We start from the raw sequence: 16,242 nt of genomic DNA, 5'->3' as shown, positions 1-16,242 counted from the left end.
TAAAGTTGAAATAAGTGAGAATTTATTCACAACATATGCAGACCTTGGAAGTGATTATGCAGATGGCCGGAGAGGGGGCAAGGAAAACAGCAGTAACGTGAAAGCAGGGGCTCCAGCATGTCGGTCACCAGTCAGGACTTGGCAAAATTCGAACCCCTCTTGGTTCCTCTTAGTTCGCTTTATCCTTCCTCATTAACACCAGCAATTTTTTTTTTTTTTTTTTTAGGGAAGATTTATGCCTTTTTCCTCAAAACCCAGTGGTAATGGGAGGTAAACTTCAGCTACGTCAGCCCCTTGTCATCAAAGAAAACCTCTTTGGTGCTTCTTCTTAGACAGAAGATTTGTATTAGCAGAGCTTTAAATTATGTGTGTGTGTGTGTGTGTGTGTGTGTGTGTGATTATACCAATTTCCACAGATTTCCAATGAGTGAAGTACTAGATATTTTTTACTTTTCCTCCTAATCCCATGTATTTGTTATTGAAGATAGACCAGAAAACCTTGCAGTCCCAGTGCTGTCTTTCCCATCACACTGTGCAACTACTTTTGCGTTTTCAGGCCCCCAATGTAGGTGGACAAAATTGCCGGTGACAGAGAGGTAAGCTCTAGGGTTGGAAGCCTGGTGACATGCTTTGTCCTGCAGATTATCTAATCTCAGATGTCAGAGGCTGTGAGCAACTCTCAAACTTCCCTTAACCAGTCAGCACTACCACCCCACCCCATGCTTATGCGGTCCAAACTCCAGGCTGGTCTCCTCTCTCTCCTCTCCAGCGATGAGTGCGCAAATGGGCCATCAAAATGTTCTCGAACTTTCTCCTAGTGTCCGCTTCTTTCTGCCCAGGACATGCTCCCCACTGTAGCCATGGGGGCGAATCTTCAACTCCACAAAAGGAATGGAGAATTCGTGTCCTTTCCAGGGCTCCCAATTCACCCCCTAGGTTAAATAAACAAACAAGCTAACATTAAGAAGAGGCGCTTGGGGGAGGCGGGGTACGTTATGGTACAAAAGGATGCTTATCTGCAAAGGAAACCACACCCTCTCTGCTTAGGGGAGAGAAAAAGAGACCCATGACTGGGGTGGTTATAGAAAGGAAGTGAGGGTGGAATCTAGAAGCTTGCGCCCTCTGCTGGGCAGCTGAGGTTAGACAGGCTGATGTCTAAGAAGCCCCTGTGGTTGGAGTAAGGGGATGTTTGCCCAAGAGGTGGGTGTGGCCAGAGCAGCGGCAAAGATAATATCCAGTCAACCTGGCCAGCAATGAGCAAATTACCATTGCCTTACTCTTCCTCATTTCCAAAAAATTAAAGGCAAAAATAAACATATTAATTGGCCAATTGTGTAAAATCATTTTCAATTTAGACTGTTTAGATATTAGCTCTGGGGTAACAAATAGCCTGCTGAAAACTAAATTTCATTTTATGACTTTTGACTGGTGAGTGCAATAATATTTAATTCACTTAATAACCTTGCAACCTGGCCAATAAAGAGCCCAAGTGACCAATTTTATGTATTTTAATTTGTGAGGTAAATAATAAACAAGAAGCTAAATGCCTTGCAGACTGTGAAAAGCACATTAACCAGATGAATGTCTTTTATTAGCAAATATGGGGATGGTTTAGGGCACGCTGGCTGCTCATTTCAAATATCCGATCTCTGATCACAGGCTTCCCTGAGTCAGCCCACATGCTGCCACCATGATTCATGGGCCCACCCTCTTTGGCTTCCCTGGGGGCAAATTTCGTCTTGCCTTTGAAAAAAATCACATAAGGATTGGGAGTCCCTGCTGCCTGGTCAGGACCTAAGGAATTGGAACATACCTGAAAGTTAGATGTACTAATATTTACAGTCACATTGGTACCAGGAGGGTGTTAGGGAAGAGGTGACTCCCTGAAGGCTGGGATCAAGACCCTGGATAGGAAATTAGAAACCCAAGAAGGAAACTCTGACAGTTCACGGAGGGGATGAATTAATGCTGAGTTGGAACAAAGATGCAATTTTCCAGAAGCAGATCGAGACAGGCCCCATGGCTGGTGAGGAGTCAAGATGATGTTCACGGGGCATGGAGGTTTGGGAAATCACTGATAGGAAAGTTCAGAGCAAGGGAGGAATGAGGAGCCGTTAAGACCTCTTGGCCCTTGTGCACACTCCTGAAATGGAGAGCACGATTTAGCATAGCATCCTGGGCAGACTCTGGGTGGCTCTGGATGATTCGAATCCAAGAGTGGGTCTGACCTAAGGCAGAAAACTTCATTTTCCCTGTCATCAAAGGACTGAGAAAAATAGCTCTGGTTTAAGTGGGAGAACAACTAGAAAGAATTCTCAAGTGTCTGTTATGAAGTGTCTGTGCCCCCCCCCACCGCCAAAATCCATATATTGAAGCCCTAACCCCCAACATAATAGTATCTGGAGGTGGGGTGTTCGGGAGGTAATTAGGGTTAGATGCCATCATAAGCCTAGGTCACCCATGGTGGATTAGTGCCCTTATAAGAAGAGGAAGACAGACCGGAGCCCTCTCTCTCTCTCCACTAAGTGAGGACACAGTGAAAAGGTAGCCATCCACGAGGAGAAAGAGAGCTCTCATCAGGAACTGAATCTGCTGGGAACTTGATCTAGGACTTCCCAGCCTCTAGAACCATGACAAATAAATGTCTGTTTTTTAAGCCACCCAGCCTATCGTATTTTGTTATAGCAGCTCAAGCTGACCTAGACAGTCCATGTGTGAACTTGTAAAGTGAGACGGTGTGTGACCCGTATCATCTCTGTGAAGCAATGGGCAGCCTGAGTCCCACGCCTGCAGTGAGTAAAAGTACAGCACCAGTGGGAAGGGGCTTTTGCAAATGGGCCAGGAGGGCCTTGACCTCAAGGCCATGAAGCCTGGAGGAACAGCCCTCCTGCCCTGACTATTGGCATTGGGAGGGGTAAGGCAGCCAAACCAGCCTGGAGGGTGGCATTCTGGGAACGGAATATGGGACAAAGAAAGATGTTCACCTGTCACCTACCTCACTATGCTTGGTCTCCCCATATCTGCCATTGGGGTTGGCCAAGTGGCAGTTCTTGTACCACCAGCCACCGTGATGTGTCAGCGCACAGTTGCTGAGGGCGATATCGTTGTCTCTGTCAAAGGTTGTAAACTTCCATCCATTGTGGTAGGTAAGCGCGTCACCTGTGAGAGCGAAGAGGGGAGACAGGTGAACCCAAGTTTCACCCCCGAGGGCGTGATCATACTCTAGCCCAAAAGAGGACTCACAGGACAATCTCCGGGCATGAAAATGCCAGGGATCCACCAGGAGGCACCTTCTTCTCAAGATCACCAAAATGAGAACACGATACAGACGAACGAATTCGCTTTCCTCGCCTGTCACCCAAACTTCAGGCTGTCTCTCCAATAGCTTTAATAGCTTTTGCACTTAGAGGCTTCACAGCAAAATATCCAAGGATCCAAAACCAAACATCTCCACAGACCCACAGTACCTGACCCTCTCACACAGCTAACGCCCTTCCCGTGCTCCGTCTCCGCTTGAGCATCCTCCCGGTCACCCAGACTGGGAACCTGGGAGACATGTCTGACGTTCCTGCCGTACCCGTCAGGGGCCATTCCCTCTGCAGATCACTCACACACCCCTGCTCCCATGGCTGCCACTGGGGCCTGTTCTTATCTCTCCAGGCCTCTGTGAACACAACAGCCTTCCTAGCCCTTCCAAAGCCTAAGCATCCATCTCATCATCTCATACCTAACATCCTACTTCCTCCCACAGGGAGGCGAATTACTCCTCCTGGCCTTGCTGGCATGTTACTTGACTGTACGCTTTGCACCATCTCGTAGCCCACTGGCCCTGTGGCAAGCCTCTACGTCCATTGTAGGGGGGGTCCACCTTCCATGCCTCAGCTCACCGGTTTCGCTCTGCCCTTCATCAATCCAAATCTTCACCATTCCTCAAAGCCCAGCTTGACTCTTCTTAATAAGAAGAGTCTCCTTATTAATCCTCCCACACGCCCTCTTAACACACACACCTGATCTTCCACAGCCCATCTGGGCACACAGGTGCAATTAAGTGCTTCATTACATCCTCTCTAGAAACCAGCTTTAATTATTCTATTATTTCTCCACCATATCTGTCATCCTTTTATAAACTGACTTTTAAATTCAGCTCATAAAAGGCAATTCGGACTCATTGTAGGAGTCCATCAAGTTTGGCTCCTACAATAACAATACTTCCATTTAATCTGATCTCTGAGTTACCCATCACCTTCACACCTACATTCTTGTCTGGTGCCCACAACAAGCCTGAGGGGTGGGTCAGGCAACTCTTAATCCCATGAGGAAACAAACACACAAAAGTTAGACTCCAGGGGTTTGTCATGGTCCCACAGTTCACAAGCAGCAGCAGAGCCAGGGCTCAATTCTCCGACCTGAGATTCCAAGCCCAGAGTTCTTCCTGAGATGCCGATTCCTCTGTGGCGTCCTTATTTCAACAGCTGGCTTCCATTATGCTAGCGGAAGCGAGCTGTCTGTCGTCTCCAACCATCTACATCAATGGTTCTCCAGGTTCGGTCCCTGGACCGGCAGCATCACCATCACCTGGGAACTTGTTAGAAATGCACATTCTCGGGCCCACCCCAGACCTACTGAATCAGAAGCTCTAGGGCTGTATTCTGTAGTCTGTGCTTTAACAAGGCCTTCAGATGATCGTAAGCCCTACTGCTGCCAACTAATGTTTGAGAACTTCCGTCCTGCAACTTCATTCATTCAATCCAGAAACATCAGGTACACCTTCTATGGCCCAGCACCATGCTAGACTCTGGGAAGACAGGCAGAGGTCCTTGCTCTCAATAACTTAGTTATGGGTGGCTGGGGGCAGATATATAAAGGTTGACAACACATTGTGTAAAGGGAAAGTCCCAGCATGTCCTTCTGACTTGGGGGTACAAACAGTGGCTCCTTCACGCCTGGGCCCCTAAGACACAGCAAAACCACTCCGCCCCCAATAATTTTCTCCAAAGAAGGGAGAACTTCATTCACATACATTTCTTCCTCTCTTCCGATTTCCTGCAGACAGATCCCTACGGCTCAAAATAACACACAATGGCTCCCTCAGTAACACTTTCAATGAGCCCAACTTACCTAAGTGCACATGTAGTTCCCAGAGCTGTTATCTAAGAATCTGGGCAGAGGCTCTTAAAGATTTGTTTGTGGTTGTCTAACCTTGGGCACTGGAATAAAGAAAGGCCAAACAGGTTGTGGCCGGAGTGTAGGAGTTTTTTTCCCTGCAGATAGATTTTCTACTTTCTAGAAACTGAAGCCACACTGATGTTCAGAGTCTAGATAGTAAGTGTGCTCATAAATCAAAACTAACTTTTCTTTGGTCATCAGGCCCTGGCTGAGACAGTGTTCTGATTTATTAAGCTTATCTCCCTAAGGAAGATAAAGTAAAAAAGGTGATTAGGCTCCCTCCCTTCTACGGGAGTTTTAGGAGAACACACTGATGGGAGATAAGTGTCCGTCTGCTCTAATGGCTTGGGTGGGAGGTTCATTCTCCTCGGTAGTGGGTGAGAGGAGCTGGTGGCAGATCCCTAACAAGCTCTGAATCCAAGCCCCAGGGGTGGGGCAGCTGAGCTGGTCAGCATGCATCTCATTGAAACACCACTCTGGGACCAACTCTTCTTCTCTAGCACTTCCCGAGACAGGACAGATGACCCCGCTGAGGCATCTCAGGCCAGGAGAAGCCACTAATATCACACCCCCTATAAATGGCCTGGAGGCATGGGACCATGTGTCTAGTTCTATCCCGGGACCACGAATGAGCCAATGAGAGAGTGACTTGTGCCATCTCTAGCTTCCTCCTTTGTCCAGGTGCTCCACAGTGTTTTCCCTCTTCTTTTAAGTGCCAGTACTTAAAAATCCACTCCAAAGTAGGAAGGGCCTGGCATTTTGGAACAACGCTTCACCTAGGTATTTGGCATCTATGGTCCCAGCCCACTGAAGGCTGGTAGCATTTCTCAGTCACATTTCCAAGTGCCCCCAAGGAGTGGACCCAGCCTGGCTTGAGCAGCTCTGCATCTCCAGCAGGTGGGACCTGAAATCGGCTGTCAACGATCGGTTGGCCCATAAATCCCTCCACACCGCTCCGAGCGTCTACCTGTTTATGTTCCCATTAGAATCTCCAAATAAGCGAAGAGCAGCATCTGGAAAGTAAGAGTTCACAGGATGTCCGACCTGTCTCACTCCAAGACGCAGACTCAGAAAGCAAGTTACACGGCACTGCCTTGCAGGAGTTTCCTTCAGGGAGGAACAATGGGCTTTCTGATTTGATGCTGGTAGAAGCAAAGGCTGAGAGCCCACCTGGACAGAGTCTGAGCTGGGGCAGAGTCTAAAACCAGACTTCTCCACCAGAGCTGTACTTCTCTAGTTCTAATCAGAGCTACAACAGAGTTAAAAGCTGGGAGAGCCGCACGTGCCCAGAGATATCAAAAAACATTCACCTTCGATGTGAACGCCATGTCCTCTAAACCGTAGCTCATCATTGAGGACATGAGTAGCCAGAAGCTTCCTAAATTTCAAAATCCTCCTCAGGGACCAATAAGCATATAGGAGGAAAGCTAAAACTCCACTCACCCCACCACTGCAATTCGGAATTTAAAAGTGAGAATGATAGTACACAGGGGAAGACTAGACAGTTGCCTAAATGCTGCGTGAATTCAAAGGTTCCCAAGGCTTCCTATTAAAAAATACATCCTCCACTGATCAGCACCATTGGCCCGAACAACCTTAGAATGGGAATTATCCCCTAACCACAGTTAAAATGCGAACTGAGTCCCCTGGAGGAGAATCACAGTAATTCACGAATATGTTGACTCCTTTTCACTCATTTTCCCATTAGCATCAGTTCATTTACTGGATTAAGACAGGCCTCAGAAAAGGTACCTTTGAATAATAGAGGGAGGGCAGGCCTGAGTGCGGGCCCAGCAGGAGGCTGGTGAGGGCACCAGGTTTCAGGAAGAGATGTGGGTATAGGTGCCAAGGAAAGAGCTTGACCCCCTATCTTGGCTGGGGAGGTCCCAGGAATGGGGTCTCTGAAGATGGGGTTCTTCACCCTGGGAAAGGAAGATGACAGATGACCATGGTCAAGAGTGAACAGGGTATTGGAAAGAAAAGGAATGAGCAGTCATGTGACCAGGTATAGATGCCTAGGTATTTGCCACGTGGACTGAGACCAGAGCAGGGGGAGGCCCATGGGGTCTGATGATAAAGGTCATGTTTTATGGCAAGACCAAAAAAAAAACCTTTTTTTTCCTCTTTAGGGCTGCACTTGCAGCACATGGAAATTCCCAGGCTGCGGGTCAAATCAGAGCTGCAATTGCTGACCTACACCACAGCCACAGCAATGCTGGATCCTTAACCCACTGACCAAGGCCAGGGATCAAACCTACAACCTCATGGATACTACTCAGGTTCTTAACCTGCTGAGCCACGATGGGAACTCCAAGAAAAATTTTTAAATAAAATTCATCTTTGCCCATCAGGCCTCTTCCCTCCCTTTTAGTGGGTACTAGGCATCCATGGGAACCAAACCTCCTTTGGAGATAATGCTCCCTCTTAATCTCATCAAAGGGCCATGATGACTCCTGACCCCACCACTTTGCGTAGCTCTGGAGTGTGTAAACTGTCAATAATACATCATTTGACATATGATTCTTTGTCTCGAAAACTTATATAACTGTGCTTTGTCCTCTAACAGGCAGAACAGTCCTCAGAGCTTTCTGAAAGACTGCCACCGGGGCTATCATCCTCAGGTTGGCTTGAATAAAATTTTTCTTTTCCTTTTTAAACCGACCATTGAGTAGTTTTTTTCACTGACAGGTATAATGGAGATTGCAATGCACATACCCCTTCCACCTACTGGCCAGGAGATCCAAAGCCATCTGATTTTAGCCACAGCTCGGGGGAGGGCAAGGGTAAGCAGTGTGCTGAGACCTACAAAAGGGCACCTTTAAATCCCCTTTCTCCAGTTAATATCCTTATAATCATCTGAATGTCCATCTGTGTTTCTCAGTTGCCATGGATGCACCATGGCATGTGGAAGTTAGTTCCCAGGCCAGAAATCGAACCCACACCACAGCAGTGACAATGCCTGGTCCTTAACCCACTGAGCCACCAGGGAACTCCTCCCAATTGTATTTTAACTGACTTTTTCCCCTGCCTGATTTTTTGTGTTTTATATTATATTTTCTACAGTAGAAAATAGTTGCCCAGCCTGTTCCAGCCTATGGAGACCAGGACCAGTGAGGAAAGAAGGGACAGTACCTAAAGCAGTGCAGGCTCTTTGAGCTGCAGTGGTTTTTTTCCCCAAGGACTGTTTTCCCATAAATTAAAAAAAGGGTGGGGGGTAGTTCCCATTGTGACTTAGTGGTAACGAACCCGACAAGTATCCAAGAGGACAGGGTTCAATCCTAGCCTCGCTCAGTGTGTTAAATGATCCAGGGTTGCCATGAGCTGCAGTGTAGTCGCAGACACGGCTTGGATCCCGTGTTGCTGTGGCTGTGGTGTAGGCCAGCAACTGCAGCTCTGATTTGACCTGGAAACTTCCATATGCTGTGGATGCATCCCTAAAAAGATAAAAAAAAAAAAAGTTTTACACACTCTTCTCCTCCCTCAAACCCTATCAGAACCCCTGAACAGTTACCATGTTTGTTGCCTAAATCCTTCATACTCTGGTAGGTTCCTACCCCTCTGGTAGGTTTGTCTCTTCCCATGTCACCAAACTCACCCTTGTACTGAACCTCTGAAAGCTATTTGGGTTCAAAGGCTATTCTTTACAATATAAGACATCCATAAGATTATAGAGAAAGGTCATACTAGCAATACTGCCTTTTATTTTTATTATTATTTGGCTGCGCCCACAACATGTGGAAGTTCCCAGGCCAGGGGTAGAACCTGCACCACAGCAGCGACCCTGGCTGCTGCAGTGACAACAGCAGGTCCTTAACCTGCTGCACCACCAGGGAACTCCTACAAGATCACCTTTCAAATTCATCCATTCTGCACCAGGCTCCATGCTAAGCACTTGGGAAAAAGCAGCAAACGCAAAACTCAAGTGATTTTTTTAAAAAAATTAAAAGACCTGAAAGAAATCTTGCATTGGCAGTTGGCCACTTCCAGTCAAGGCCCCAGACACTCTGGCGTGTCTCTTCATAGTCCTCTGCCATCAGGGGCTTCTCGAGTGGACAATTTTGAGCAGGCCTGCAAGGCTTCAACGGTACACCCCAATTTCCTCGCTTCTGCTCACCCCTGGACTCCCCCGGGCCTGGGGAGAGCCCCTCCCTTTCCTGCCATCTGAGCTGCACCTTTTCAGAGCCAACCATCGCCTAGGTCCTCACTGTACCCAGCTCTCCACACTCCTGTAGCGCCTTATTCTCCTTACCACTTACTTGATTCTTTGCAGAAGTTATATTATTATTTATCTCTTTACATGTGAGTCTAAGGGAGTGACCATGTCTTAGACGGTCAGTTTGGCTGGTACACATTCCTACATCGTTTCAGCAAAGTCAAAAACATGCAAAGCCAAACACCACAGCAACCTGTTAGGATTTAAAGACCATAAATATAGGTTTAAAATACAGTATTTAAAACAATAACCCATATCGCCTCAAATAAAATACTCAGCAATATAATTCCAGTGTTTCCGTCACATTGCTTAATTTTGTACTTTCCTTTACAACTGAACACACCACCAACTGGCTTAAATCCAACAAGCAGCTAATCCAGGCGAACGTTCCCCCACTTCCAGCTGAACTGCTCATTTCTGTGTTGTCACAGTTGTGTGGCATTAATGAGACCTATACTTCCTTGAATCAGCACTTTCATTCTTCTGTCTTTATTTACGACAAAGTATTGCAAAAATTTAAATAATATACACCCACAGGAATTCCCATTGTGGCTCAGCAGTAATGAACCTGACTAGTATCCATGAGGACGTGGGTTCGATCCCTGGCCTTGCTCAGTGGGTTAAGGATCTGGCATTGCTGTGAGCTGTGGTATAGGTTGCAGCTGTGGCTCACATCTGGCATTGCTAAGGCTAGGATGTATGCCAGCAACTATAGCTCCTATTCAACCCCTAGCATGGGAACTTCCATATGCCACAGGTGCTACCCTAAAAAGAAAAACAAAAACAAAAATGCACCCACAAACACACACACACATTGCTGTATCTGGTGTTTGGCTGGTTTACAGTGTTCTGTCAATTTTCTACTGTATAGCAAGGTAACCCAGTCACAGATACATATATATATTCTTTTTCTCACATTATCATGCTTCATCATAAGTGATTAGATGTAGTTCCCAGGGCTATACAGCAGGATCCCATTGCTCATCATTCCAAAGGCAATAGTTTGTATCTATTACCCCAAATTCCCGGTCCAGCCCACTCCTCCCCTTTCCCCTCACCAACCACATGTCTATTCTCCAAGAATGGCAGTCACACTGCTGAAGCCAAATGAGAAGTGAGCAGACTCCAGGAAATCACCCAGAATGTGGGTTCATCAGCTAATGCACAACAGCCCAAATGGGGGGGGGGTATAAGGGGAGAGATTTTACTGGGAAGGGGTCCGTATGTAACATACAGAGAAGTTCCATTTTATGATGGTCAAAGATTGCTGTAATGATTCTGTTTGTCTTTTTTTTTTTTTTTTTTTTTTGGCCTTTTCTAGGGCTGCTCCCACAGCAAATGGAGGTTCCCAGGCTAGGGGTCCAATCGAGCCATAGCCACTGGCCTACGCCAGAGCCCCAGCAACGCAGGATCCAAGCTGTGTCACGGCAATGCTGGATCCTTAACCCACTGAGCAAGGCCAGGGATCGAACCTGCAACTTCATGGTTCCTAGTCGGATTCGTTAACCACTGCACCACAACGGGAACTCCTTGCTGTAACGATTATGTTTACCCCCAACTCTTGCAGGGAGTGGGGTCCCAACTGCCCTGTGGACATCCACCTTCTCAGAACACTATTCCACCCCAGACCCGTGGCAGGTGGCAGGTGGATCCTCAGACACTCTCTGCAGGAGGACCTGGCAGGAAGGGAATGTGCTGTCCTACCTGCGGTGCCTCGGTATTTCCCGACCGTGAGCCTGTACCGCTCCTTGCTGGAGGCCACTTGGAAGAAGTCATATATGGCAAAGGCAGATTCATTGGCCGTCTGGAGGTCCACTCTCACCTCGTACCGGGTAGGCGTGCCTGTGGTGAGGTTGTGCAGCTTGTCGAGTCCTAAGTAAGAAATGAAATTCCAGTAACTCACCTGCCAGTGTATGTGAGTGCGACCCCAAAGCTGCCTTAGCCTTTAACTCCTCTGCTAATGGGGGCCTCCCCACCCACATTGTCTATTTGGGGGGCGGCTCCTTTTCTCCTTCCTTATTTCTTTGGCACAGTCATGCTTATGAGTGTGGAGACCAAGTCCTCTGGGAGGGAGCAGTGGGGGACCATCGTGGGGTGGCCCCACTGACTCCTCCCTCTCAAGCAGGCCAGTTCTAGCTATCATCCACTTACCTCCCCAGTTGGAAGGGAGTCCAAACACTGACACTCAGGTCACTGAAGGGAGTTTTGTACCAAGCAAACCACAAGCATCATCTACTCTACCAGACGCTGAGTTTTCAGGTTACGATTTTTTTAATTCTTCATTTCCCAATTGATGCTTTTGGCTATTTCATTCCCTTTGAATATCTGCTCCAGAAGAGAGCAGAAGGAAACAGGGGAACACAATGCCATAATGACTGGCATTACTGGCAGAATTTCAGGTTCTGGTGTGACCTCCCAAGGAGAGCCCAGAATCCCCATCAAATATTTTTCTTCTCCTGTGGATTCTAAAAAGCTCAGGCTCCAGGCAGATTGTGTGGGGCTTAGGTGCAGCATAAAGCCCACCTACCTGTGACAGTCCTGCCCTCTCACACGCCCAGAGCACACAAGGACCCTCCCAGGGACACGGCTTCGCTAACCTCCTGGCTGGCAGGTTCCTCGGAGTGCAGCTTAGAGCTCTTCTGAATGGGTGAGCCCCCTCAAGCTCCCTGACCACCTTTTCAGGGGAAAATCTCCCCTCTACAACCCAGCCTTCGTGGATGCTCAAAGGTCCTACCAAGCCAGAACTCCTTCATGGGGTCCCCGAAGCCTTCCACATAGGTCCGCCAGCGCTTGAAGAAGTCCAGCTGCCCGGTGTTCCGCCTCTGGAAGACCTGAGGAGGGAGATGGACATGTCACAGACACACCTGAGCAGCATGACGGGGTGAAAGAGGACAGCAGTGTGGACCGGGGGCTGCCCTGAAGACAGAAGGTAATGCTGACAGTGGTGGCGATGGACTAGAAGTGGAATCGAGAGAGAGAGGAGGAAGTCAAGACTGCTTCTTGTGGTTTGAGCTCACAATGCTGATGGCTATTCACTCAACTGCTGGCTGAGCAAGGGGCTCTGAGAGAAGACAGGTTCTATGGGTGCAACAGGGGCTCATCTGGGGACCTGGCAAGTGTGAGTGACTCCTGAGATATCCTGGTGAAGGAGACACCATCAGAGCAGCTGAATGTAAGGGCTGGAGTTCTCGGGAGACAGCCAGACCGGACTTAGCAAGGATCTCGGTGTTTGGCACGTCCCATTCCACTTTCCCCTCCCCCGGAACACAGAAAGATCTTCTTTCTCGGCCTTTCTTGCCGTTAAGCTGGAACCATGTGACTTGTTCTAGAGTCAAAAGGCTGTAAGCGGGAACACGGGTGCAGGGCCGGGGGGCTCTATGCTCCCCCACTGCCCTGGGCCACAGTGCCACTGTGAAGGCCACTTATTGACAAGGCAGTGCCACAAGCTGGCATCAGCCTGAATCTCTGAGTCACCACTTAGAAGTGACTGCCAAATCCACAGAAGACTTTGCGCATGTGAGAAAGAAAAAAAAAAAAAAAAGCTTTTATGGGGAGTTCTCTGGTGGTCTAGCAGTTAGGACTCGGCGCTTTCACGGCTGTGGCCCCAGTTTGAGCCCTGGTCTGGGGATAGAGCTCCCACATCACACCAGGGCAAAAACAAAAACAAAACATTTTATGGGTTAAATCATCTGAATTTGGTGCTGATTTGCTACTGCAATATAGCCCTTTCCATCCTAATGAACATAGAGAGCCACCAGGACATCGAGAGGAAGATGCAGCCACTGGAAAGGATCAGACTGCCTGGGAGGAAAACAGGAACCGAAAAGAGAAAGTGGCCTAGAACGAAGCCTTATGGACCCCAAGATATATGAGCCCCATGGAGCAGGATGAGTTATCAGGGAGGGAAAGGAGCAACTGGCGACGTGACAGACAACTAGGAAACTGTGGAGTCCCCAAGACCAGGAGAAGAAGGTGTGCTTCTTCAAATGCTAGTGAGAAGTCAAGGACCATTTCTTCACTTATGTAACAATCATTTTGAGTTTGAAAACACCAGCTCCTCGGAGCCTATGGGTCAAAAAACATGTCTTAAGATTCTGAGGCTGAGAGTTAATTGCCTAGCACGATGCCAATTCTAGTCCCTTCCCTGGACCACTCCTGGATGGTGGACAGTGGAATCCTAGGGCAGCCGTGAGCACCAACGTTTGGTTCCACATGCACTGCGTCAAATTCCATTCCCACTAAAGTAATTAGTTACACTCTAGGGTCAGCTCAGATCTGACCCTGCCCTCCTAGGACAGATGCTTTACAAAGGCATTTGGTCTCCATCTCCAGTTAATCAACAAAGTGCCCAGGCATTTTTAATTAGTTTGTTTGTTTCATTAATGATTCAGCTTGGCTAGGGAACCCTCCCCCACCAAAAAAGGATTCTGATGCTCTTTGTACAACTATTTAGACCCAGCTCTCTGCTTACTAGCAGTGTCCTTGGGCAAGTTAGTTAACCTTGACAAGCCTCACTTCTCTAAACCATTAGATCAAGATGTTAATAGCCCGCATGTCATTCTCTTAACTCAAGGCTTTTTAGCAAGATCATTAATCACGATAAATCATAAAGTACGGAAGACAGAGTCCAGTGCAGACAAACAGAATAAGGTATTATTATAACACAGTAAATGTTAGTGTGCACTTCATTATATCAAATTCCAAATGAACTGACCCATGGGGATCATTTGTACATCTTGATCAGACAGCCCTAACTGACTCACTCAGAATCTAGTCCATTCCCTTCTAAGAGGTGAATACTTAACAATGAACGACATGGGAAAACAGAAGCCCCTGAGCAAATAAGTCTCAAAGGAGGAAAAAAAAAATTCTCTTTTGGTCTGGTTCTACACTGCAGAGCTTCATTGCACTGGAGAGCTCACTCAGGTCTGAATGACTAAATCAGGAGTGAAAAATGAAAACCTCATTTAAATGTCTGTGGAAAGAGCCTCTAATGCAGTCCTTAAGATGTGCAAGCTGGAAAACAAAGATGGAAATATTTGAGACACTCAAGTGTTTCCGGATGGCCTTCATTCCAGTCTCCTACCCACAGCCTCCATTACCTCAGGCAGAGTTCTTCTGGCCTGTCAATCAAAGAGGGTTCTTGCTGCCTGGGATGGAGAAGAACTTCCTTAAAAGGAGTTGAGAAGCTCAGTTTACAAGAGCAATATACCTAAGATCATCTTTCAGTGACAGAAGACTCTCCAACCCTCCAAAACATGGAACTTGTCAGTAAAAGATATGGTGGAGAAGTTTTCAGGACTCCTTATGTTTTCTGGAGTGTGGGGACTTTGAGGAGAACCCTACAGAATCTCTGGTCATGTATTATTTTCAGGAATCTGAATCAGAAAATGTGACTTGGCAGGGCAGGGGGACTGGCGAAGGTTAGAACCCAGAGGGATTTGGTTATTTCTGGAGCAACCTCTGTGTTCTGGTAAGCGGACAACACAAGAAAGCAAGCTCCTTGAGGTCAGGGATTTGTATCTGGTTCACTGCTGGTTCTTGCACCTATCTGACACATAGAAGGCACTCAATAAATATTTGTGGGAAAACAATCATGGGTGTTCCCAGGCTGACAGACTAGTAGGTCTCTTTCTAAAGGTTGTCCTTCGCCCCCATCTCCTTCCCTGTGTGAGGCCGGTTTTCAAAAAGTACAAACATCCTGCCAGTGGTTGACAATGAGCACAAAGGCTGGGAACTGGCTTTAAGCCTGAAGGGACAGATGGCTGGAGTTACAGTGGTGATGATGAGAAGCTGCAGGTACGGCCTCATGAGCCTGGTCAAGGGGAAGGCCTCCCATGTTGCATTCTGTCCCATTATTTTTATAAATCAATCATGAATTTCCCCCATCTGATCCCATTCCTGCCTTTCAGCCATCAGCTGCAGCTGTGTGGATAATATGTTTTTTCTTCTCTGCTGCTTATCAGATGGTATCATTTTATTCGAGGCTGCTCAAGAGTCTTTGGTTTCGCAGGCCCCTGAGTGAATGTGTAAATGAAGAGTCTGGGCTCATGAGATCACGCTTTCTCCTCCCCACAGTGTGTGGCGGAAGCACAGCGGGCAGGGCTGCAGGCTGGTTGGGGGCATTGAGAGCCTCCCTCTGTTCAAGCACAGGGGGTGGGGAAGATGGAAAGTTCAGATTGAAACTCTCATATAATTGGATCAAGCAGATGCAATCAAAGAAGGTGCCATGCGGTTTAAGCAGACAATGGCCCAAGAGAATAAAATTTCCACACAGAGGGATGATCAGAACATTGCCAAGCTTCCCTCTTTCAGGTTTTAACCCTTCATATCAAAGTTCCAAGGGCTCTTCTCTGTACTGTGGAGCCAGGATGCAGAACTTGGACAATGGCCTCCAATTCAGAGGACTGAGCCCCCAAAGAAGTCGTGGGTTTCCATCTTGGATGGCCTGAGATGACCCATTGGGAAAACCAATGACCCAGGAGGCTGGAGTCCTAAAATCTGGTCCCAACTTTGTTATTAACTCAGGTGACTTAGCCAAGGCACCTCTCCTTCTGGGCTTCAACTTACTTACCTATAAAGTAGGAATCCCTCGATTTTACTCTATAGCTTTTGTGAAGGTCATGTTTATGAGAGTGAAATGCAGGTAACGCAGCATAAATGACATTAATAGATAGCAATAAAACTACACACCTTCCCAACCATCAGCCTTAGTTTATGAGGCCTACTCTATCCCAGGAGTGAAGTTTTTGGGGCCCCATTCTTGCAGTGGGGTGGGATCTCTCCAAAAAAAGCTACAAGCCACCAAAGCTCCCCTTTCCCAGAGATAGAGAAGAAACTGAGCTTCCTGGGATGAGAAGCAA

General features: G+C 47.5%; 1 protein-coding gene across 6 annotated transcripts in view; it reads right to left on the bottom strand.

The window, feature by feature from the left end:
- The window catches only part of TNN (tenascin N), a 69,299-nt gene continuing 53,057 nt past the window's right edge, over window positions 1–16,242 (bottom strand). For all 6 annotated transcript variants that reach the window (XM_021063658.1, XM_021063660.1, XM_021063663.1 and 3 more), the window contains 4 exons: window positions 12,114–12,210; window positions 11,084–11,251; window positions 2,996–3,159; window positions 1–932 (listed from right to left, as the gene is read on the bottom strand). In XM_021063658.1, the coding sequence (XP_020919317.1) occupies window positions 792–932; window positions 2,996–3,159; window positions 11,084–11,251; window positions 12,114–12,210 (570 nt within the window). In that variant the 3' untranslated portion in view covers window positions 1–791. The remainder of the gene's footprint in view (window positions 933–2,995; window positions 3,160–11,083; window positions 11,252–12,113; window positions 12,211–16,242) is intronic.

The sequence above is a fragment of the Sus scrofa genome, chromosome 9 (genome assembly GCF_000003025.6).
Source record: "Sus scrofa isolate TJ Tabasco breed Duroc chromosome 9, Sscrofa11.1, whole genome shotgun sequence".
Classification (NCBI taxonomy): Eukaryota; Metazoa; Chordata; class Mammalia; order Artiodactyla; family Suidae; genus Sus; species Sus scrofa.
The sequence above is the reverse complement of the archived record's forward strand: the minus strand, read 5'-3'. Positions and strand labels throughout refer to the sequence as shown.